Consider the following 27,394-nt stretch of genomic DNA (forward strand, 5'->3'; position numbering starts at 1 on the left):
TATTGTTCTTATATTATTTTGTACAATGTAAACTATTTTCAAAATTAAAAACTTCAAGAGATGTTTAAGTTAATTGACCAGGTAAGAGGTTTACTGTTCTAGCTGCTCCAATTTCATTAGATCTTCTCCCTTCAAGCTTAAGAGAATAGTAAGTTATATAGGTGCATTTAGTTATCCTTGCTGCAATTCTCTATAGATCGTCATTTTAGATAATTTTTGGTTAGAAATGAATGCAATAAAACAAGCAGAAGAATCATTAAACCAAGTTATTAAAAAATACAACATTCCTGTAAAAAAGTTAGAAGTTTACAGATGAAAGATGTTTTTATGATTATAACTATATTGAAAAAGAATTATATATAAGTATTGTGAATTAGGATTTTTATTGTTAATATAGGGTTTTGAGATTCTGTTAACAGATGATTATCCAGATAATATGAAATTTGAGAATAATTTACAGAATTCACTGAAAATAAATCTAAAATTTTAATATATTTTTAACTAAATCTACTCTTAATAATTTGAATAATACTTGTACTTTTAGCACAACATAAATCAAAGACTGTGACTACATTAATTGGTTTAATAAGGGACAAATTAACAGTCATTTTGCATTATTTAATGAATTACAGTCAAAATTATTTTTCACACCTTTTCCAGTTTAATACTTTTTTACTTATAAAGAAATACTTTCCTTTCTTTTAAACAGGTATCGAGTTGTAAAATGACCTGTAACCTTATACAATCATATGTGAATCCTTTTGATCCTTTTCAAAACAAAAATATAACACAGAGACAGGTTGTACATACTGAACTAATTTAATCAGCTAATATGTTAGTCAGTTAACACATTTTTTTTATACATCAGCCACTATTAGTGAGACACTTGTCACATGGCACCAATTTAAAAAAATTCTACTTAAAGGTTACACTGATCAACAGTGATTTTGTTACATGAGAGTGAATAGCTGATTCTTATATTATTTTTTATGCTGATTTCAAATATGAAATCAGAATTCTTCTATCAGACTTAGTTTTTTTGTAACTACCATTCTTATTTTCAGGGAGCAACATGCATGAACTACATAAGCATACTATTTTGTGAACGTAAATACGTTCACAAATATTCCCTCTGCCATGGAGCCAGTGCCACACACACACAAATATATATATATATATATATATATATATATATATATATAGAGCAAAGATAATGCTAAAATTAAAACTTAACACTTATTAAAAAATCAAATGCCCCTATGATCAAACAACAAAAGGACCGTTAATATTATCACAACACCAATGTTTCTTCAGTAATATTATTTCAAATATAATTTATTTCAGAAGTTGATAAATATAAAATAGATATTAATTAAAATGATATATAATTTTTTATATATAAATTTATAATACAGAAATATTTATTTATTGTTTAAAATATTGATTAAAAACATTCTAAATTCACAGTCTTAAAATAATAAAAAAAAAACATAAATTCCTAATAGCGCACAAATAAAATTAATAAAATAATTAACATTTTAAAAACCTACATAATTGACTGTTTATAATGCAAAGAAAAATATTATACAATAATAGCTCTGGTAAATTTCATACAAGAAAGTAAACTTCAAAACTTATAGCATTAATAAACAGAAATATCATTATCATAATGATTACATTCAGTAAAATAAAAGCAAACACTTTAAATTAAATCAATAATTATATTTTATGTGTGTGTATATTATAAATATATATATATAATTTGATGAACTTTTTTATGTTATTAAAATCTGATTTGGATTTATATATAATCTAAAGAGTATAAGTAAAAATAATCTATAAGTAAATTGTACAATATTTCATGTCAGCATAACAATTTATATTATTTAAATTTAAAAACCAATAAATAAATACAAATATATTCATTAAGCTAAAAACAAATTTCTTTAATGTTACAAATAATAATATAATATTTTATGCATATAAGATGGATATTGGAATATATTAAAAAATATATTTATGATGAATACGGATAAATAAAATTATAATTAATAAGCTAAAATCATAAGCCCCATTTTCATAAGCAAAAATGATAACATTGCAATATGTTGCTTCCTATGAAGAGGATAAGGAAATAACTGATGATAAGTTTTGTCATTATAACAGAAATCTTGTTGCCTATCTTCAGTTGTCATATATCTGTATGTAAAGACAAATGCTTCATTTTAGAATGTTATGTAGTCAGTTCTCTATTAAGTATGTTAAAATTTGTTCAAACGAAATTATAGGCATTGATTTAAAGGTGTGTCTAGAAAAAATACAAAATTAATTACTAAAGGCATAATACAGATTCTCCTTCCTTTAATTGTGCAATCCATTGCTTTTATAATACAGATTGTTACACCAAAATCAATTCCTTTTTACCAAATTTAATGACTAAAATCAGTTAAACGTAAAGAAACAGTAAAAGGTAACAGTTCCATTCGATATCAACATTTTTCTTTTACTTAAAAATTATTCCCACTTTGACAAAAAAATCTAGACAAACAGTAAAACATTCATTGATTCTTTGTGCACTGAAAACTAAACACCAAAATTACTATTAGAATTCAAGATTTAACCTTTCATTTTTTTAAAAATAATAAGGTAATTGAATTTTTTCTCTACTTGTATATTGCTAATCTTTATGATTTTTATACTATATAAAAAACAATTAATAAAACATGAAATCAAGATCAACATTATGGATACAATTTTTTTTTTTTAAATTAAGTTAAAAGAAATAGCCCTTTTTTTAAACTTTTTACAGCAAGCTATTTTTTACATTAGTTAAGTGTCACGGATTCACGGATTCACTCAAATGAAAATGGGACTTTAAAATAAATAATTATAAAACTTCAACAAAAAAATAAATTCTACTTAGTATAAATAGTCATTACAATTACTGGATTAACTATAAATTCTATAATTTTATATTTCTTTGTGTATTTAATTAAATACTAACGTAGAATAGTTTTGTCTCTGGTCACACACAATTAATTAAATAAATACTAAATTTATAAATAAAATTATTAAAAAAAAATCTTTTATAGACTCAAATAACAATAACTATGACATAAGGAAGCATGTATTCTGTAAAATTTAAACATCAAGAAATTTCTATATTCTTAAATAATTATAATCATTTAACAAACACACATTTACATTCACACACTGACATACACACTTATTTTTTTCTCTTTACACATTTGCAATTAGGTATGTCCTGAAGTACACACCACACACTATATTAAAAATACAACATATTATGTGCTTTGAACACATAAATAAAACCACACTTCAATAGAGTTAACAGAAAAAGTTAACTAACACTTAAGTGCACATTGTTTATGCATAATCTTATAAAATACTTCCAGATAGTTCATTAAAAGTAGCGAATTCTTAACAAAAGATCACTGATTATATCATCGGATAATATAACATGACAAGTTTAAAAACAAAACATAACATGTAAATAAGTATATATTAATATAGCCTATATATTCACTTCCATTAATAATATTATTAATAGATCACTTCCAACTAAATATTACGTAGATGTATTATAGTCTCTCACCGTTAAACCCCGTAACCACTTTATTTACATGTCTTGATAAATTTTCCTTCTAATTATCCACATAAAATAATAATAATATAATAATAATAAAATAAATAAATAAAAGTATAAATAAGTGAAATCACTTCGTGAAAAAGTATATTAAGCGATTCATATTTAAAACAACAAATTTTATTAACACAGTTTATTGGTTGTAGTATTTGATGGAGTACTTACGACAACCATAGTAGGCTTTACCAAAAACTGGTGAGTATTCATCAATGGTACTTGACCCACTGGTTTCAGCAATGGTGTGGTCATAACCTAAAATTAATCAAATAAGAAAAAAAATTAATGTTTGTAAAGGTAAACACTGATATAAGTGTTTACCTTTACAGTGTTTCCAAAACTACATTATATAAATCAATCTAAGAATGGATAGATGGGCTACTGTAGATAAAAAAAAAGGAACTGTCTTAGCACTTGGATGGATCATCGAAAAATGGGGGTAAAACGTTGACTGAACATTACAAAATATACACTAAAAAAAAATAAATAAATTTTTTTAAGTCCATATTAATAAATAAGAATCAATATGAAATATTTAAGTAGATTTGTAAAGATATAAAATATGATAAATGTGAAAATAAGAATAAAATAAATAAAAATTTAGAAGATACTAATGAAACTTTTTTGAGCACAAATTACTTGTGCATATAAATTTTGTAACCAACTTTTAAATTCTATAAAGGTTTTTTTCAATAAATTAATTAAATAACCACAACATCTCATAACCTAAATTTAGATCATACTTCATATTCAGTAAAATGCAAAATATTAAGCATGTCTGAACACTGTAAGTTAGGAATATATTCAAACATTATTTATTCTTTTAACCAATAAAATAAGATGCATAAGTTTTGATGATGAAATGGTAATTCTAGCTGATAGCACACATGTGATTAAAAAATTATTAACAGCCCTAGAAGAAGGAATGGAAATAAATACAGAAAAAAACTAAAGTAATGGAAGTAAACAACAAAGAGAATTTGTTGTAAGGGCAAGTGAAGGAAAATTATAGAAAGTAAAAAAGTGTAGATTCCATCCATTGTGATGTTGTAAGGGACCTGCCACAAGGCAGAACACCGAATGGTGATGATTAAGCTAAGTATTTTTATATAATAGTAAATAAGTAAGAGGTAACAAAACAACAATGATAAGGGGTAATGCAATGTAATTAGGTCTGGGTAAAACAGTAAACTGTATTCCTTATTACATGATGATTCTGCAACACCTAAAACGTCTCAGGGAGTAGCATCCTGGAAATTTAAGAACATAAAGTAAGGTGAAATGATAATGACCAAAGTAATAGTCAATAATTGTGATTACAAAGTTAAAAATTTAGAGTGTAATTCACTATATGTGTAGGGGCATTTTTTGATAGCTAATGACTATAGCAGTTGATTACCACTTGACATACTAATAGTAATAATAATATAAGAATGCACAACACAAGTACAAAATAAAACTAAAACCATGAAGTAAAAAAAATGATAACTGACATGGGCACACAATTACGTAGCTGGTTGCAATCAGCTATCCATTCCCACTATATCTTGTAAACATGAATAGAAACCAAATACGCTGTAATATGCAGTTATATACAGACAACAGTAAATGCCTTTTTATGGTTAGCATATAGTACTAGTTTACTATTCTTCTGAGCATTTTATGAATTCTACTACTCATTTGCTGCTTAGCAAATTTTGTTCATTATTAAAAGCTGGTAAGTTGTATATCAATATTTTTGATAAAATTGAAATTAAATACAACATGAAAATTGGAAAAAGAAGATATATACATATCTTGATGCTACATCACTGTACAATTACTGGAGAAGCGTGAAATTCAATGACATGCAATCAGTAGGCTTTTATATAATACAAAAAATGTAACACAAGGAAATATAGTACATGCAAACATGTTTCTCAAGTCCCTAATTTTAAATTCATGCGCAATTAAGAACATCTTTTTAAGACCATGTTGTTTTAATCACATTGCAACTTTACTCATCAATTCATTTCCTTAGAAATGGAAAACAAACATAATACAAGCACATCTCATATCTTTACATACAAAAATGTTGGTATAAAAAGAAAAAACCAATCATAATTTTTCCTACTCATATAGATTTAAAAAGGACTGAATCTTAGAGAAATGTGAAAATGGTTGCATCCAATTGATATGGGTTTCTGTTCTTTTTTTTTAAACAAGAATATTTTTCTTTAAAAAAAGTGAAATTTTGCAACAGAATTCATAATAAAGTAAGAATATGTGAAGAAAATAGATTTTTATAAAAAATAGAAACCCAAATGCATGAAAAAAATTAATTTGCAAGTATCAGATAAAATATAAACAAATGTGATTGCTTATTTTACTTATGAAAATTATTTAAATTTATACAACAAAATCAAGTAGGCATTATACAATATCACACTACATAACTCGATACACACATTATACATTAATACATGCCAATTTTTGTTATTCTCTGTCTGCAAGAATTAGTTCATTGCTTCAGATGATTATTTCTTTATATTGCATTGTCTAACTGTGGTAATAAGGCAGCCATTTATTTTTACAATTTTTTTTTGTGTTTTAGATTTCTGAGAACAATTCATGCTATTTTTTTATACTCATTATTAATAATTATACTATACTTATTTTTGATAAGTTTTTACTACTTGTATAATTATAGTTAAGTAAATATCTAAATAACACAGAAAATAGTTTGGAAACATGCAAATATCTATAGTTAGACATAAGAATCTGCAGCTGTATTCCATTCATCAAACTTATCTTCTAGAGAAAGATCTTGAGTAACATCCAAATTGTTCATTCGCCCCTTGTAGAATTAAATAAAAATACAAAACTTAAAATTAATTAAAGCAAATATTTACTGCTAAAGACTAATATTTGATGATTACTACAATGGTGTTATCACTGTAACAGATAATGTTGCTCACTATTATTTTGGTAAAAAAAACACTCATTAACACACACTACATACCTCAATGTAAACTTACAATCTATATAATAAACTGCTCTTTTTAAATCCACAGATTCATAATTAATTATTAAAATATTATCTCTGGTAACCTTCATTATACTTACAAAAAAATCTAATTATCTGTAATTCTAACAATTTGTAAAATAATTAACTAACTATTGTAAATCTAACTATCTGTAATTTAACTATCAATAGTTCTCATGATCAAGTCTGATCATGTGAGAGTTGATCTTGACAACTATCAGTTTTAACACATAATGAAGGTATTGTATGATGTAATATTTTAACAGCTGATGATCCATGACTTTGAAAAGAGCTTTTTACAAAAATCTGTAAGTTTGTCTTGAGTTCATTATTAATTTTCTGTTTTCACAGTTGGTAGTTATTAACTGTAGTACACTGATCAACATGTTTAATAAGAAAAAATATATTGGTATACACTATATTTGACATGATTATCATTTAAATAAGGAATGACTGTAACAATAAATAATATAAAAAATAGATTTAAAATTATGTACTAATATTTAATAAATTTTATAAATTACCTTTCCTCCTAGTTGCGAAGGGGATGTCAACGGAAGTAAAACCTGTCCACTGGGTTGCGAAACCACAATAGAATGATTTACCATGTGTGCTATACCACCTGACTGAATCAATGGGCTTGAATCTAAGACAAAACAGATAGGTAATACTTAGATAAAGATGTTAACAATCAATTTAAAAAAAAAATACTGAATAATATTTGTTTGTCAGATATACAAAATCTCAGATAATGAAAATGAATCGTCATTCACTTTATTAAAAATACTAGGATCACAGAAGGAAATGAAAAATGAAAGGATAAATATAAACAGAAAATATATAACTAGGTCTATCGGCTGACATTTCATTATTTTTAATTAAACATTTTTGAAATTATAATAAAAGAATGTATTTATTTATATAATTAAGATAATAAATAAACACCACACAAGCAGTTAAAATTATGCCTATAATTTTGTATAATATGTGGAAATTTAATTAATATTTATAATACTATATCGGTGAACTGCTGTTCTCCTGATTTAATTATCCTTTATTTTAGCAAAAGGACTGATAATGAAACGGTTTCAGAGTATAAGTATCTAATTTCTTATTATTATTGTACCTTAACTATTATTTATTAATTATAATAACTCTACTCCTTCCTTGGAAATAGTAATAAGAAATTAATGTTATTTCTTTGTTCATTGATGGTAAGAAATAAAAAGAATGGCACCATATTACAAATTTAATCAACTTAATTTCAACAATAAACACTTTTTAGTAGTACTTTTTTTAGTAATACATTTATGTAAGAAAATTAAATTTTTATGATTAAATACAGTCACCAAAATTTGTGTAAATTGTTCTTTTATTAAAAATCTTTACTTATCTTTTCATAATATAAACTTTATTTCAATTAACTTCTCATAAACATTAAAATAATTTCTCTACTAAATATAAAAGCACTGATTTAATAAATATTGCTTTGATCAATTTTTGAATTTACTAAGATATTTTTTAGTCATTATTTGCTTAGTTAAGTGATTAGCAAATCTAATTTCTATGCAGGTAATGTTTTTTTTAATGAAATTCCAAGTCTTTTCAGTCCAAAATAATTTTATTACTTCTATTTATATTAATGGTACTATTTGTTAACATAATCTGGTTAAACTCTTTTACATATATGTAAAAAACTTTAGGATATAAAGCCTGTAAGCAGTTAAAATTCATAATTCTGAAAAAAATTGTTTAATAGAGTATGTTTTTAGTTTCCTAATTTAAAAAAAGATCATTAAGAATTGATGTTTTTTTATTTTGGTAGAATTCTTTCCAAATTGTTTTGTTCTGGATGAACGAGAAATATATATTTTAGAGTAACTGAATTGTTTATTTTTTTTTTGACATCTATCACAAAATAAACGGATCATAGGAAAGTTTAACATACTGTAAATGTTTTCTTCATATTAGATTTTCATTGATTGCGAGTCAAAAAAATTCTGGTAATATCAAAATTCTAAATTTAGTACCGTCTATTTCATCAAAAATATTGTTGTTTAATTGAACGATTACATTTGGGAAAATTTTTGTTTTACTTCACCTTGCAGAAAAATATATGAAATCATTTGAATTTAAAAATGTTTATAGTTTAAAAAAATGTTATCAAAGAAAGCTAAATGAAAAAAGTTATTTCAATATTTTTTTTTTTAGTTCTTATATATTACAACTTAATACATATAACTTAAAGGCCAAAAGAAATATTTCTGCCCTGAATAGTCCCAGGTAAACCTTTAATGTATCAAGGAAAGTAAGGTCTAGAAAGAGTCTGGGGACCAAATTTCACTACTTATATTAGAAGCAAAATTACTATCATTGGGTCATTCCATAGTGTGCTGAATTTATGCTTATTATTTAGATTCATAAAGTAAATAAAACTGTGGATGTTCTTTATATTGAACAGAATTCGCATTAGAAAATTAAATGTATTTCTAATAAAAGATATATATATAATGGTATAATTAATGTAACAAATCTTTTTGAATAAAATATACAAAGTTGATAGCAAGTAACTAAAAAGTTGATTTTAAAAATGTTTCCACCATCATTAAATGAAAATATCTTTTAAAAAATCCATAGCAATCCATTTTTACAGTATACATTTTTTTAATAGTTTTAAAATTAGAAGAAAGTTAAGGAGAACAAACCTGCATTAGCATGTTTTGTAGTTAGCATGTTTGCAACACTGCCGTGACCGATAACTCCATTTGGAATAGTGATACCTTAAAGAAAATAAATTTTAACAATTTTGTCTTAATTACAATAATGTTAATTTAACAGCATAACAGGGGAAGGAGAGGTGTCAGGGGCATTAACATTATGCTTTCTGTCATGATTAATAAATTATTAACAAGATAATAAACAGGACAATATGTAAACAATAAACACAAATTACTTAATACTAATTTAATTTTAAATGATTATTACCATATAAGTTTTGAATGAAAATAATTTACCTTTCATTGTCTGTAGCAATTAATTAATTGTTTCTTGTAAAAATATACTTTTAAATATGTACTACTTTAGTGAATTTAAGATCTAAAATTAACTTAATCTCAATTGGCAAAAAAGATTTATCTTGAGAAATTATTAATTTTGTTTAACCCTTTGACCACCAACATCCGATTGATCAGATGTTACATGCTTGGTCAAAAAACATCAGCTTCTGATTGATTGGATATTCACAATAAATATGTTTTTAATGTTATAAATAACATATAAACATTGTTATTATTTATATTAGACTAATATTGAATCAATTAAGTATATACAGTGATTTATTTTCAGTCGATGTTAATTATGATGAATCAGCAGACTGTTATTCTTACTTGGCATAAATCACACAATATTTTTGACAAACTTAAATTAAAACATAAAAAATTAGAAAATTGTTTCAAAATTTCAGAGGTAACTGATGCAACTAAAGTGATTAACAAACCTAATCCAATTTCTTTAAAACCTATACAAATTGAGCCCTTTCATGGTGATCTGAAGGGTTGGCATTAACTCTTTGATCTTTTTAATACTTTAGTTCATAACCGAGAAGAATTTTCTAATGTTTAAAAATGTTATTACACTACAAATTTCTTAAGAGGCAATGCTCTTGATGTAATAAACAATTTATCAATAATATCTGAAAATTATGAAATTGCAATAGAACTACTTAAAGTTCGTTATAACAAAAGGCTAATAGCAGCTAAACATGCTTTAGAAGTTAATTTAAAACCATTAAAAAAGGAAAATTTATCTAAATTCATTGACCAAGTTAATTAAAATATTAATGCATTGAAGAATCTAAATATTGACTATTTAGAATTTATTATAATACAGTTAATTACTCAAAACTAAAATTTAAATACTTTAAGAGACTGGTAAAAAACATTGGAAAATGATGAATTTCCAAAGTTAGAACATCTCATTTCTTTCTTAGAATGTAAGTGTAAACTACTTGAATCCACTGACATGATTCACTGTAATGAAAGAGTACAGCCGCCTAATGTAGGATATAGTGGCAAAAATTATGATTATTCAAAACCTAGTTCTAGTAAAAATATATTTCATGTAAATAATTCTAATAATTTTATGTGTACATTATGTAAAACTAGCAACCATCCATTGTATCGATGTGATAAGTTATAATGTTAACAAAAGAAAAAACTTTGTATTTCAAAAAAAATTATGTCTTAATTGTTTAAGTAAACAACATATTGTTAAAGATTACCCAAGCAATCATAAATGTAAAAAATGCTCATGGAAGCATCATACACTAATTCATTTAGATAAAACGCTGCAAGATGCAGCAAATAAATTTTCTAAGCAGAATTAAGCTCCTTCAGCTAATAGTTCATATTGTACTTTAAAATCAGAACCTAACAAGTCTGTTTTACTTGCAACAGCAATAGTTAACGTAAAAAATAAAAAAGGTAATTTCATCCAAGCCAGGGTCTTACTTAATTCCGCTTCAATGATTTCATTTTGTACTGAAAAGTTTGCCACCAAACTTGGGGTTCAAACCAAACCTTTTCTCATGCAGATCACAAGTATTAGCAATGTCGTTACCAAATCTAAGCTAAGTGTTAATTTAAATATTAATTCTAGATATGAAGATTTTCATTTTAACTTGAAATGCCATAAATGCCATCCATTACAGGTTTGTTACCTAATGATTTTGTAAACATAACTGACTGGGAAATTCCTTCTCAACCTTTTCTTGCCAATCCTAATTTTAATATTCCTGGGCAAATCGACATTCTCCTAGGAGCTCAATATTATCTATCTCTACTTAAGCCTGTTCAATTAACTCATAATTCCAATCATACCATACTTCAAGAAACTCGTCTTGGTTTCATAGTTTCTGGTCAAATCCCTACTAAACTAGGTAAGCGGAAAAACAATTCAAATTCAATATCACTTCTTGTTAGTAATGAACAGCTTTTCTCTCAATTAGAATCATTTTGGAGATCTGAAGAGACAGAAGATCGTTTACCAACCAAAGAGGAATCTTTCTGCGAAAAACATTTCGTTGAAAATACCTTTCATGATCAACAGATTTGTTGTGTCTCTTCCTCGCAAGGAATATTCTACTTTAGGAGATTCTTATGCAAATGCCAAACATCATTTCGATTTATTACAGCGTAGATTTAAAAAAATCCTAAACTTAAGGAATACTACTTCCATTTCATAAAGGAATATCAAGAATTAGATCACATGCAACCTGTAGATTCATCTCAGTCCAAGGTCCCATCTGAAACCTTTTATTTGCCTCATCATGCAGTATTTTGTGAATCTTCCACCACTACCAAAACCAGAGTAGTATTTGACGGTAGTGCAAAAACATCAAATGGCAGATCAGTCAATTCAATTCTTGCTACAAGTCCAGTAGTACAACAAGATTTATTTTCAATTATAATTTGTTTTGGAACTCACACAGCTACATGCTATCAGGAGACATTCCTAAAATGTACAGACAAATTCGCATTAGTCCTCAAGATTTTTCATTACAAAGAATTCTCTGGTATGATGACACCAACTCATCAATCATTCCATATAACTTACAGAATTATGGTTTAGCACCTTCAAGTTTTCTAGCAAGATGTTTGATTGAAATTTCCAATCAAAATGAAGCCTCTTTTCCTCAAGCTTGCCAAGTAATTAAGCAAGATTTTTATGTCGATGATCTGGTTATGACAACATCTATCAGTTAAAACAACTATACAATGATGTTTCGTTATTGTTTAGCAAATATGGATTTTCACTACATAAATGCCATTCCAATGTTACAGATATGTTTGATAATTCTGATTCTTCCATCAAATTAGATAAAGATATCAAAACACTTAGATAATTTTGGAATCCTCAAGGCGATGATTTCATTAATCAATTCAAACCAAGGGATAAGAATACTTCTTACAGCAAGCGTTCCGTATTGTCAATCATTTCTTCATTGTTCGATCCTTTAGGACTACTTGGTCCTACAGTCATTCCGTTTAAAGTGCTCATCCGTTATAGTGCCTTCAATGGGATGAAGTTCTTCCCACTCCGTTAGCAGAAAAATAGAATTTTCTGTACTCTCAACTCAAATCTTCAAGTAATTTTAAGATTCCTACATTAGTTAAAATTAGTTTTAGTAAGAGTTATCAATTACATGGTTTTTGTAATGCAAGTAGTAGCATATATGGTGCATGTCTTTTCACCAGATCTGTTGGTAGCAATGAAAACATTGAAACCCACTTATTGTGTTCAAAATCTAGAGTTGCCCCAGTCAAGCAAATTTCTATTCCTAGGTTAGAGCTGAATGTGGCTCTTCTATTATCTTGTTTATTCAATAAGGTTACATGTATTTTAGGTATAAGATTTGATTCAATCCATTTTTGGTCGGATTCTAAAGTAGTACTTTACTGGTTGTCATCACTTCCTAATTGATGGAAGATATTCATTGCAAATAGAGTTTGTGAAATTCAAGAGCTAACTAAGGAATGCTTATGGAAGCACATTCCTTCAAGGGATAACCCTGCAGACATCTTGTCATGTAGTAGCATGCCAGATGCATTAATTTCATCACAACTCTGGTGGAATGGTCACGTCTTTTCTGAAACAAGAGGAGAACATCTGGCCATCTAATCCACCTATCATTTCTATGATTCCACCAGATTCGCTCAAGGAAGAGAAGAAGTCTAGCAAAACTAATGTGTTTACAGCTGTTCTTCAAACTACAGATGCTGTAGAACTTTCAAAACCATTTTCTTCGTTCACATCAACATTAAACATAGTTTCATATTGTCGTCGATTCATAAATAAGCATGTATTGTCAGATCTTTCACCGGAAGAAATCAATTCCATGTTGGCAATACTTATCCGTCATAGTGGGCGGCATACATCTGATCTAGCTCCACTTACAACTGGACATTTTTTAACCTTCACTCCTTTAACTTTCCTACCTGATCCTGATTTCTCAGGCATTAATGTAAATAAGCTTACTAGGTGGCAGCTTGCACAAAAATTATTGAAAGACTTTTGGAAAGCATGGTCTAACGACTACTTACAATCTGTACAACAGAGAAGAAGTAAGTGCAAAATTTCAAATAATAACATGTGTTGGCAATGTAGTTATAATTAAAGAAAGTAATCTTTCTCCACTGATGTGGAAATTAGGAATAACTGTTGAAGTGTACCCAGATAACGATGGACTAGTTAGATTAGTTGATGTGAAAACTAATAACACGATAGTAAAAAGAACTATTAATAAATTGATTGTTATTCCAAATTTAAATCCTCATGTATTTGTTTATTTTTAATTTATTTTTGTATATTAAGTTTTATTTCATGTAATGTATCACAAAATTATAATTAAGTAATTACAATTGGTGGGCGGTGTGTTCCATTCCACGTCAAGCCGTCCAGTGCTGCGATCTAGTGGGTGCTAGCGCTCAACGGAGAGTTGAGCTGGTACTAGGTACTAGCATTCTATGTCAGAATCTGATCCAGAGCGGTCGTATGCACTTTCAGTTCAAATGGACATGTTTAGTTTATTAGTATAAATTATATGTTATTTAATTTAATTATATATGTAAAGATATGTATAAAGTTCAATTGTACATTTCATTAACTGTCAAGATGACAATTCATTAAACCATTATTCAACAAGCAACAAGGTGTTGGTTGTCTTCATTCTGCACTTATGAATATACAGTCCTACCTCACTCTAAAATCTACCAAACAGTATAACTCTTTTATCGGCGAAGTTGATTCATCTGATCAGATATTTTACTGCTACTTAGACGAGCGCCGCACTTTGAAATATTGGAAAAAAGTGCCATTTCACATTATAGGAAGAATGATTGTAAATCTGTACATTTTGTATAAAGACAATACAGACAAACCCTTATCACGACTAAAGTTTATAGTTTTATTGGTTGATCAACTTTCTGCTGAATGGCTTGGTGATCAAGCACCGTTTCAGATCCACTGACCAAGAGTTGGTGACAAACTCTTGAAATTTTACCGGACAAAAAAGAACAAAACTGTTCTGTTTGTAGCAAGATTAGCACAAGTCGAAGTGGTAAAAGAAAAACATGTAATAAGGGTGTGCATTCTTTGTTTCTCAGAAAGCATATTTGCTAAACTTTCTAAAATGGATAAATAATTTCTAGTTATAAATATAATTTATTTTAAGCAAATTATTTTTTTAAAACTTATAACATTTCCCAGTGCAAATAATAAATCATTCATACTTACTTCAAAAGGATTTATTCATTTACTGCTTCAACTTTCATCAAAGGTAAGGATTTACAAATTCTGATATTAGTGTGTAGATATGAAGATTTTACAGTTTTGTTGATCTAATTAAATTATTCATAGAATGCTCTAGTTTTTTGTATGCGATTTAAAAATGCCTCAGGAATAAATTAAAATATTTCCCATTTATAAATTTTTTTTTTTTACTAGTTTTTTTTAGTTTTAACTGTATTAAAATTTTTTTTTTATTTTTTTATTTTAACAATATTTATAAAAAAATCAAAAACAAATATTTATATTCATTTAGGTGAATAAAAAAACTCATTTAATTTTCAAAAAAAAAAAATTAAATTTGCTTTATAAATAAAAAAGTTATTAAATATTTTCTGACAGGTCAAATCATCAGATTAGGCCTTGGAGGTCAAAGGGTTATAATATCAGTTTTTTTTAAATTTGTGAAAATTTTATACGAGTATAAAAAAGATAGGTACGTAAAAAATGTGTACATCAAATATAAAGAAGTTTTTAAAAGATCTTAGTTAAAAAATATTACTGAGAAATAATTTTTTTTATGAACTGAAAAGTGATCACAAAATTAAAAACTACAGTTGCAGATTATTGTAATAGCTTTACAAAATATTTTGTTATTTATTCAAACATCTTTTCTATAACAAGATATTCTCTCACTGTTACAGAAGACTGATGCAAAATCAATCCACCATAGCATATAAAACACAATGAATGAAGTCTCATTATTAGTCTCACAATGAAGTCTCACACAGCACAAAGGTGCTATGGAGAAGGAACAAAGAGACAGGATGAAAAATGACTGAGGGTCTAAAATGATGTAAAATAATAAAATCTAAATGGTCACTCTAAAATCTAAATTAACTATTCTTCTCAATCTGAGGAATACTTTGTCAACAGACTAGTGTTTTTGTACAGTCTAGGCAATTTGAAGGTGAATAGCCTATTAGGTAAATTTTTGGGAGTGTATTTCTTTTGTTTATTACAGCATCATGGAAGAACAGATTGAAATAATTTTAATGAAACTTCCCAAATGAATTTTTATTTGTTAACATGAAAAAAGTCCAATTTGAATTCTATACATTATACAATAACCATAGAATTGTTTTGACATTAACTCACATATTCCATTTTTGAAGAAAAACCAGGATAAAAATAAAAGCCCATTAAATTTGAAATCATAATAAACTACAATAAATATACACACTGCACAACCTCAATTACAAATATATACACTTAAGACCACACAATGATTCAAATTTACAATAAGTTTCTTTACCGAGACAGGATAATAATCATACAGTTAACAGACCACTTGAACTAAACAAGAACTTAAAATTTAGGATTAATTATCACTACACTAAATCATAATAAAAATACTTAAAAATGAACATGACGTCAGAAAAAATATAAGGATTATAATTTCTACACAAAATCTCAACATTACTTAAAAATGATAAGTAAAAAAATTAATCAAATTAAATGTAGAAAGTAACATAAAAAAGAATGGCATCAATAATAGGGCGAATAATGTTTAGAAAACAAATTTCATGCATTTAAAAAAGATTAGATCAATAAACACATCAAAACACATTTAGTACTTCAGTCAAATGATATTAAACACATAGAATACTTGTACAAGGCAAGGTATACTAAACTGTAGATGAAAAGAAAGATCGTTCTAGACAAGCTGTCATAATTTGACAAATTACCCTTTCAATGCATTCCCTTTAAAAAATTGTATACAATAAACATCATTGCTCTTAAGAGAAAAAAAAGCTGACTGGTCTTTCCCAAATATCAGGTAGTTTACAAAAATTTATAGAAATTATCTTCATGTAAGACAAAATTTACATTCCAAGCCCATAACACAAGGAATCCTTATGAGCAAATAAATTCAGTCCATGAACCAGTTGTACCAAATTAAGAATTTGGTACTAATTATGTTGTACCAACATAATTTAAGTACTAAGATAAGAAAAATGAACCCAGCTCAAGAAAAATAATAGAAAAATCCAGGAAAAGCAGTATACATATTGTTAAAACAGACAAAAAAAGAAGCAGAACCGTAAAAACAATAAAAATGATAAAACTACAGAGGACATTTAAGTGAATAAGAATAATTTAAAGAGATGTTAAAAGTAGTATCTAAAGTAAATGAAGAGAATGAAAAGAGATCAGATATAGAAGACATATAGCCAGACCTGGAAATGATATATAATTGAAAACACTCTAAGACAGTTAAGCAAATATAACCAGTATGACTAAAGGTCTGCCTCAATACTCTATTAATAGTAACAACAACATTAAGCGCTGGAGATTGTAAATTTTCTCATTTTGAGTATGTAAACTGTACTTAAGGCATTAAATTGATGCCATTGTAAAAATAAATTTTTTGATCAAATGTTTAAACTACTTCCAGCTTAAAATTTCAGTTTTTCTGTTGGAATAGCAATGCAGTCAAAAACAAACTAAATAAATTGAAAATCTTCTTTTATAAAACTTAAATATGCAGTAAAAAAAATAAAATGCTATTTGTCATAAATAAGTTTCTACTTCCACAATAGTCTGATTGAATGCCAGAAATAAGTGTCAATGCATTGACACTTATTTCTGATGACTTGTAGAAGTCGATGACTTCTACAAGTCATCATTTAGATGAAGTGAAAGGATGAAAATTAAAAAAAATAAAAGATGTAACATTATTACAAAAGGAAAATTAATCCTGTCTGATTACGTGATGAATAGTCATGAGGTCAGGATAACTTAGTGGCAATCTCTTTAAATATGATCATATATGATGCTACTGCAGGTCTCCCCTGCATACTAATTGCTGTATAACAGAATGTGACCAACAAGTGAGGAACGCTTAAAGTAAAGGCCAACCGGTAACAAAATGAAAAGAATAGTAAAAAAAAATGAAAAATTTATTAATGGTTTTAAATACTTACAGTATTACTTTATTTTTCTACATAATCACCATTTCACTGCAAACACTTTTGATTTTGTGAAATAAGCTTCTTTGAACTCACTGCATTATATTCTGCCACCTGAGATTGTAACCACTTTTGCACTGAGATTTTCAGCTCTTCACTTTCCTTGAATGTTGTTTTTGCACCATCACTGCATAATGTAATACATGTGGTCCAATCTATGTTATAGTTTTTTTATAGCTTCATAAAAAACATAAAAAGACATTTTCCTGTTGAATGACCAGGTACTGATTTGCAAAAAAACATATTTTCTTTGTTCTTTGATTGATCTGCTCATATCGCATTCATATCTCACAAAACATAAAAACTGAAAAATGTTTGCCACATCTGTTGATTTATCAAATTTAATACAAAAAAACTCATTTGAACTCAGTTGCTGAATTATCTGATCACAAACATCAGCAACCATGTCATCGATTCAACTGTGTCATTAAAAAGCAGAATATTTAAAAGTTTTTTTGTTTCTTCCACACCTATTAAAACACTGGCCATATCAATTGCAGCAAGCAATCTGAGATTGTATGGCGTTTGGACATCTTAGCTACTCTTAATGCTATGAGATAAGATGCTTCAACTGTACTTTTATCAGTATGGGTTGATTTACAAAGAGAAGCTTGTTGATGTTTCAAAGTATATAATTTTCTTTCAAAAAATTCCACGGGGTTTGGTTTTATGATCTGGATGTTTAATTTCTAAGTGTTGAATTAATTTTGATGGCTTTATGCTTTCATCGCAGAGGACTTGAAAGTAAACAACACACTGTGGCTTTTCATTCAATGAGATAAAACCATAATTTAAATAACTGTCATTGTACAATCTTGTATTTTTACAAACTGATGTAGATGGATCACTTTGTTTTTTACAGATTTATCCATTTTGCATAAGAATCTAATTAAAAAAAAAAAAAAAAAAAAAACAAGAAAAAAACAGTTACACCATTTGACTGCATACTAAAAAACCAAAACTGCAATTATTATTATATTCACTGCAATTATTATTATATTCAATGAAACTACACTTTTAAAAACTTAAATAAAGGCACAGATGCAAAGTTCGCATTTGAAACTAAACTGACATTTTGCAATCCCTTACCCCTCTTTTATACTGCTAAGAGCATGACACATTCATATGTATCTTATGCATGTTCGAACATGACTCTCTCATAACGAATATTATGCAAGCTCGCTAAATTACAAGGAGCATGTACTCATCAAGTTGGAACCTGTACATTGCCATGCTTTGTACATTTTATACAAGCATGTTCATAACTCATCACTATCAATGCAACTGTTTTAACTAGGTTTCATTGGGTTGGAGTTGAGGGGGGGTCGTGAAATATTCATTACATATTTTTTTTTACTTTTAAGAGGTCATGTAGCTAAAAATGTTGAGAATCACTGGCCTAGAGTGTCAGTCACGATTCTCAACAATGTTATTTTTGACACTTCTGGAAATTCTAGAGAAAGATTGTTAGTCTTAAAGCAATGATTACATCTCACGTTCAACGAGATTGTCAGTATGGAAACTAGGCCTTCCATTTCTCTGTTTGTCATGAATATTGAACAACCTTCCTTAAACTCACAACCCCATTGCATCACTTTTCCTTCACTCATTGTGTTACTTATATATTTTGCACAATTGACGGTGAATTTCAGCAGCATTATGTCCTCTTGCATTTAGAAATCTAATATCATTCACAACTGGCAGGGGATTTGTTATTACCATACTCATTTTGACACACTGTTTTGCAAAGGCAAACAACAATGAACTGACAGCAATTTACGTGCCCAACAGATCACTTAAAGCTGCTGCACATGCAAGAACCAATCAGTGTTGCAAATTGCTATTTATAACAATTCGACCCTTACTTTTGAACCGTGCCTCAAATATCTCTTTGAAAAATAAAGCATAAGATAATTTTAACTTTTTAATAACAAATAAATATGAATATATTTTTAATAAAAATATACTTACTGGACTGGACAAGCTGAGTTTCAGGTATCATTCTAAGCGCAGATGAAGGCAATAATTGAATTGTTGGACCGGAACTAACCAATACATGTTGACTAGGAGGAGCACTACTGGTGCCTGCCATATTTGTACTGGCTACACTTGTCCCACTTATTCCTGCCACACTTTGGACCATCTAAACAAGACACAAAACAGAAAATCAAAAGACATATTCAAATCTATCTGCTCAAATAAATAAAATTATTAGGCAAGTAACAGTAAGACATAATGCAAGAAAATATTCTTCTCTCCTAAATAATAACAGGTGATTTGTTTAAGAGTGGTTCGCTTCAATTTGCTTCTTCATCAACTAACATGTGGCAGTACTGGAAACTAGGTTACAGTTAAATTTTGTAACGGACTATAGTTAACCAGTTTAACATTAGTGGTGAAAAAAGAAAAATTTTTAACTTATTTCCTAAAATATTTTATTCTCTACAACAGACAATTGCTGCAGTTAATGTTTATGTATGTACAGGAAAGATGAATCTTTTGTTAAAATGTTTTCTAATGCTACACTTCCAGCAAAAAGTAGTACAAAGAAAGCGATAACTAAATGGTGTTAAGCAAAATTTGTGATAAATTGTAAATGGTTTTAATCAACAATCAGGACATTGGTGGTCATAGCTGAAATTCAACATTAAGTTTAGAACTAGAGGAATTATACAGGTCCAAACATTTAAATTACAGTCTTCAGATCAATATAGTATTATTTTATTAGTGATGAAGTATGTTTTCATCTGTCTAATAATGCAAATCAGAATACTAGATATTTTCAAGTACATAGAGAATTTTCATGAATTATACTAGGCATCTCTCTATGATGAAAATATTAATGTGTGATATAATGTTCTCAGAAACTGTACAGTAGTTGCCTATCTTTTTCTTCTTTTTTTTGATAGTAAATAGTCATCTGCAGATAACAATATCTGATGAATTCGATACAAAGTCAACTAATGATATACGAGAGGAGTAATAATTTTAGCAAGAAGGTGTTAACATATTCATCAGCATTTAGAGTGGAATGAACTCTTAGTAAGGGTTATTGCCATTGCGTTTTCATTATTGAAAGTATTTAAAAGGTATAGGTTAGAATACAAATACCATTATTTGAACAAACTGAAAATTATCACAACTGCTTTTTGGATTTTTGATAATTCCAAATAGTCACATATATCTCAATATGATTAATTGAACACTAAGGTATATAAATTCTCAAAGGAGCTTATTTTGAAAATCAATTGTAAAAAAAAATTATTAAAACATTAGCATTTCAATTAACGCATTAATTGATTCACGTTGTAATTAATTGATTAATTAATTCATGTAGTATCAAAGCCAGTGAAATTATCTAGAGGCAGACCTTTTTAAAAGAATTTACCCGTATATGTATGTATGTATTTGTAACAGCACAAAGAAAATCTTTAACACAAATGAAATTTTCCATTAAATCACTGAGATTTCACAACAAACAAATATTTGATATGAAAAGTAAATAATGTTTGATCATAATAACTTAGACACAGCTTTCTAACTGAAATAATTTAGTTCCTGGATAAAACAAAATAAACTACAACTGATTACAGCCTGACCATTTTCCAATATTTGAATTGTTTTAGGAAGAATGTTGAAAATAAAATTATATAACTACTATAAGCATATTTTAACTAATGATCTTGCAGTCAATGACTTTCAGCAAAAAGAGTATTTCAACCTTTTTTAAATTTTTTCTGGTATACAATGTAACTAATTTTATAGAATGTGATATCGCCATAGAATCAAGTCCTCATAACAAAAACAAAACTATAACATAAATAAAAAAATGTTACTAAGTTTATTACAATGGGTAATAGACTGGAAAAAATTACCTTCTTTTGATTATAATAACTAAGAAATATTGAGAAATTAAATTTTATGAAAAATTGATTTTATACAGTTTTCCCTGAAAAAAACTCCATTCATTTAGAGATATAGAATTTATGTAGCAGAACTACAAAAAAACATTTTTTAAGTATTTATCTTCTAGGCAGCTCAACATATTTTACATATTTTAATCTTAACCTTCAATCACTTGGGCTGTTGGATTTTGTCCAACAGGTATAAATTTTTGTACCTGATTTTTTTGCCTCTTTGTGTTTTGTTCTTTTTATTCCTACTCTATTCTATCTTTAGACTTTCATTGACAACTTTAAAGGGTAAAATCTTCTTTTTTAATTTTATTTGTAGGCATAAAATAAAAATTTAGAAAACATAAACCCTAACACCCACAAAATTTGTTCAACAAATGTTTTATGTTGGTCATTTTAAAATTTTTATTTCTTTTTTGTTATTATTTGCTGATATAATTGTAAAATTATGTATTGACTGATGATGTGGGATCCCGAGAAAGTCAACTATTGGTATTAGTTTTTTAAGTTTTTCTCTTATGATGTTTGGTGGTTAAGTTGTTTTGAGTTTAACTGGCACAGTGGTCAGTATGTTGAATTATTTGAATTTATATATATTATTATTTGAAGTTATACATGTATATATATTTTTTTTTTTTTAAATAAGGAAATACCTATTTCTTTAGAAACCTTTCTAAGAGTTCTTTTGGAACTTGAAGGAGATAAATCACAAAAAGAAACCGTCATCAATGAATCTTACAGTGATTTGTGTGATGAGTATATTACTTTAAGTCAATGGTAGTCAACCTTTTTATACCTACTGCCCACTTTTGTGTCTGTTAGTAGTAAAATTTTTAACCGCCCACCGGTTCTACAGTAATGGTGATTTATAAAGGAGGGAAGTAACTTTACTTTATAAAATTTATAAAGCAGAGTTACAGCAAGTTAAAACATATAATAATAATTACTTACCAAATACTTTATGTTGGACTTTCGCTAAGTTTGGCAGAATAAATCTTTATAAAACAACTTACTGTAGTTAAATCTATCTTTTTATTTATACTTTGCATATATAAAAGCATGAAGTTTGATGAAATTATATTTAATTAATTAAATTATTAATGAGATCCCTGAGGCTGATGCTGCAGAACTAAATACTGGATATCTGGCTCAATTTTTGTAAGGAACAAATGAAGGTCTCCTCTTTCGGAAATATTCAGGCTGTTTCTTTCTTTGGTTATAACATGATTAACAACACTAAAGCCTGATTCCACAAGATATGAGGTAGAGAAAGGTATTATTAATAAACTGAATATAATTTTCCACATATTTGGACATGACAGGCATTTTTTTATTTTGCCACAGGTTTTCATATCCACCACTATTGAAAGTATGTTTACTCTCTTCATCATATCTGATTTCTAACAGTTCTTCTCGGCAAGTTTTATCAGCCTCTTCAATATTTGCAGTAAAAGGATGATTTTTCTTCCAGTCATACAGCTTCAATTTAAAAATATCTTCAAATCATTTTTCCATGTTCAATTTAAGTGAGGTAGCTACTGAATCTGTCAATATCCTCTGGAATTAAATCATATTTTATAAATGATAATTTAGGAAACTGATGAAATTCTCTCTTCAGTAGAACAGTATGAAATAGTTCAAGTTTGTCAATAAATAATGACACAATACTTTGGCAACCTATAAGAGTTTTATTAGCTCCTTCAAGCTGCAAATTGACATTATTAAATCTCTTCAAAATATCTGGCAAATAAATGGCATCATTCTTTACCGTTTTTAACTGTTGACACAGATTGGTATCATTATTACTTTTAAAAAATTGTGTACACTATCATATAATGCTACAAAACAAGCCAAAGATGTATCCTTTAACAGCCACCGGACTTCTGTGTGCAAAAATAATCTAATAAAATCTTCATTACTGTCTTGGCAAAGCTGTTGAAACATTCTATCATTTTTTACACTGGATTTGATCTTGTTTACAGCTTAAATTATTATAGTTAATGATGAATAGAGACTTGAACTTAGATATTTTCCTACAAGATGTTGTCTGTGCACCACACAATGAATACATAAAACATTTGGCACTTCTTGCTTCAAATAAGCAAAAAATCCAAGATAGCGACCTACCATAGATTGTGCTCCACCAGTAGTGCATGCAATAATATTATTATTCAAAGGAATGTTATTTTTTGTAAAATATGATTTCACAGTATTAGATATAGATAATCTTATTGTATCTATAATGAGATTTAATGTGAATAGCATTTCTTCTTGTAATATATTGTCTTCATCAAAATAATGTACACATGCCATCAATAAAGCATTATTGTCTGCAATGGCAGACGCATCCAACTTCATGGAAAATGAAGAGTTACTTATAAGTAAGATAACTCTCTTATAAGTAAGAGTTGCTAATAAGTTTTTCAACATTAACTGCCATTTCTTCAATTTGCCGCTTTACTGTGCTATCGCTTAGCGGCAATGGTTTTAAAATGTAAGGTATATCCTGATGCATTATTGTTGAGAAAATTCTTTTATAGAGGGTATTATTACAGTTTCTCCAATATTATAGCTTTTACCGCTTTTTGCAATTAATTGTGAAATGTGATAAGTGGCGATTAATCCAACTTCGTTCATTGCATTTTATTTCTTAAATAATGCAATGATTTTGAAATTTTGTATATATTTCCTGAAAACATTCAATGGGCTTTTCCTTATCATTTGGATGCTTTGCTGGGAGACATTCTCGCAACTGACTTGGCTTCATTGGAAAATGTTTTGACACAATAAACACATTTTATTTACAACAGACTCTATAACACCCATCTTCAGATACCCTGGCAAATAGCCACAAATGTATTCCTTTTTTTGAGATGTGGGTTCACAGTATTTTGTTTGATGTGCTCACTCTCACAAATCTAACTGCGCACTGACCAGATGCGTGAGCTATTCTGGGACAAGGCTCTTTTGTTTGCAGTTGCACTATAGCGCCATTTAGTTTCACTTACATAATGTGCAGGCGATACAAATAGTATATTCTCTGAAACTTTAATTGTCATGGGGAATTTTATGAAAACCTAATGAAAATGTTTTTAAATAATGTTATGAAAATTCCTTAAAAAGTCAATTAAATTAAAAAGAGGAAAGTGTTACAGTATTGGACACAACCCCTGCTGCCCACCATGAAAGCTGGAACGCCCACTAGTGGGCGGTAGGGACCAAGTTTACTGACTACAACTGCTTTAGGTGATGAACGCATCTTCCCAAATCAACTGATTTGGAAGTCGAAAGTTCCAGCGTTCAAGTCCTAGTTCAAGACATAAAGACAGTTACTTTTATATGGATTTGAATACTAAATCATGGATACTTATGTTCTTTGGTGGTTGGGTTTCAATTAACCACACATCTCAGGAATGATCGAACTGAAACTGTAGAAGACTATATTTCATTTACACCCACAGATATCATCCTCATTCATCCTCTGAAGTAATACCTGAACGGTAATTTCCAGAGGCTAAACAGGAAAAATAAGGAGCAGAATGCAGTGAAGATGGTCCTGATGACTCCAATCAAAGTACAACTGACCACCAGCATACTTTGGTTGAAGAGCTACTGAAAGAAAAAAAAACTTATTTGGCTTGCTAGAAAAAACAAAAAGATTCCCTTTTAATTTCAAGCTAAAAAAAATCAAGTCATTGAAACTCCAATTTATGTTTTTCAAAAAGTTAACTATGTTGAGCTATGCGACTAAAAATAATAAATAGTAATATTTGTATATTTTATGAACAATAAAATTAGAAGCAACACAGAAGCTAGAAATCGCAGACTACAATGCAACAAAAAAGGTGGGATGTACACGTTAGATAAAATATGTGCTGCTTATTCTGTTTCAAGAATAATCACAAGGTGGTCATTAGTTTATTTTACTCCATCCTGAACATCTCAGGAATAAATGAACAGTAATATTTTGTATATTAAAATCCAATGACTCTGATAGCTTACCATTGAACATGATGAAAGAAAACCTTATGAAAAGGGAAAATATGGTCTGACAGAAGAAAATGAAAACGAGAGGCTGAAGAGCCAACTCAGAAAAAAGGGACCTGCTAGGAATGTGAAAGAAAAAAATAGCAACACAACAATCACATACTGCAGAATGCAAAAATAATTTGTAAAAATAATAGTACAAGAGTTGTCAAAATATTGTTCACTAAAATATTTTTAAACATTTCAAATTATTAAAAAATGCTTTACGTTTTCTTCACATTTCTGTTAAATAATATACTGTTATATGAAAGTGAAACACTTAAAAAATAATCAAACATTTAAAAAATATGTTATTATCAGTAGTCATTTTATTTTATTTTTTAAAAATATATTTACTTTTTAAAACAATAGTAATAATAATAGTAACCCTAAATAAAATAATCTAAGAAAAATGCAATTAAAAAAATACCATAATTAATGGAAAAAATTATGTTTGATCAAATCCAACAGGCAAATGACTGTCACAAAATTGGCAAGAGTTATGGAAGGTTAAAGAGAAATACCTTATCTACCTGTGAAACATTTTTTAAGTTGTAAAACTGTTTTGTAATAATGTACTTGCATCGAACAATTATATGCATTAATCCTTATGAACTAGATACTTGATGAAATGTCCAAACCTGGAATTAATTTCATAGAAATAGAAAAAGCAATCAAAAATTTTATGGAGATTGCAGAATCAAACTTGGAAAATAATTGAAACTTTTAAATATGTTACAACTTGTTGAAATCCAACAAATGTATTTCAAATAAGTCAGTTTTTACCTGAACATGGTGGGACATTAGTTCAGTTGTAGCTGATATCGGTGAAGCAACAGTCTGTAACTGAGATGATGTACTGGATAAAGAAGACGGACTGCTATAAACTGTACCTCCGGTGCCTGCTCCAGTAGAACATTTTAAATGAGCAGTCATCTTTTGAATACTGCAAATATCACCCCTATCCTCTTCTTCAACATCACTCTGACCTACAAAAAAAAAAAAATCAGTCACATTACAAAACATAAAAGTACAAAGGTTAATTCTGATATAGAATGATACTATAAAAATTCCTGGTGTCCATTGTTTTTGGCAGAAGCACACAAAGATTTTTAAGAGTGCAATAAATACATATCATAAAAATTGCTACATAGTAATTACGCCTTTCAGAAAATCCTTTCAATTCAAAAGTAATTTAATCTATGTGTTATTTTATATCTTGCAGAAAAAAAAATGTTTAGATCAACAAAATTTTGCCATATTCATACAAGCTAATGAAACACTGAGAAAAAAACTAATTTTACTGAGTTCCTACCTTTCTTCAAGTCCTTCCATTTATTAAGCTAACAAGTCACTGAGAACAGTAAGAGATCACCAACCTGGTCACTTGCAGACCAGGTGGCTGATTAATCGAATTCCTAAATGCCTGGTTAACTTACTTAAAACTTGC

At 28.0% G+C, this 27,394-nt stretch overlaps 1 protein-coding gene across 3 annotated transcripts in view; it reads right to left on the reverse strand.

Annotated features, from left to right (window-relative positions):
• Nucleotides 1-2,083: 2,083 nt before the first annotated feature.
• Nucleotides 2,084-27,394, reverse strand: part of LOC142323388 (uncharacterized) — a 287,796-nt gene continuing 262,485 nt past the window's right edge. For 2 of the 3 annotated variants that reach the window (XM_075362950.1, XM_075362951.1), the window contains exons 5-9: nucleotides 26,731-26,933; nucleotides 19,976-20,147; nucleotides 9,395-9,469; nucleotides 7,214-7,335; nucleotides 2,084-3,919 (exon numbers count right to left, since the gene is read on the reverse strand). In XM_075362950.1, the coding sequence (XP_075219065.1) occupies nucleotides 3,791-3,919; nucleotides 7,214-7,335; nucleotides 9,395-9,469; nucleotides 19,976-20,147; nucleotides 26,731-26,933 (701 nt within the window). In that variant the 3' untranslated portion in view covers nucleotides 2,084-3,790. The remainder of the gene's footprint in view (nucleotides 3,920-7,213; nucleotides 7,336-9,394; nucleotides 9,470-19,975; nucleotides 20,148-26,730; nucleotides 26,934-27,394) is intronic. The other variant, XM_075362952.1, reaches the window with a different exon arrangement.

Source organism: Lycorma delicatula, chromosome 4, assembly GCF_047948215.1.
Source record: "Lycorma delicatula isolate Av1 chromosome 4, ASM4794821v1, whole genome shotgun sequence".
Classification (NCBI taxonomy): Eukaryota; Metazoa; Arthropoda; class Insecta; order Hemiptera; family Fulgoridae; genus Lycorma; species Lycorma delicatula.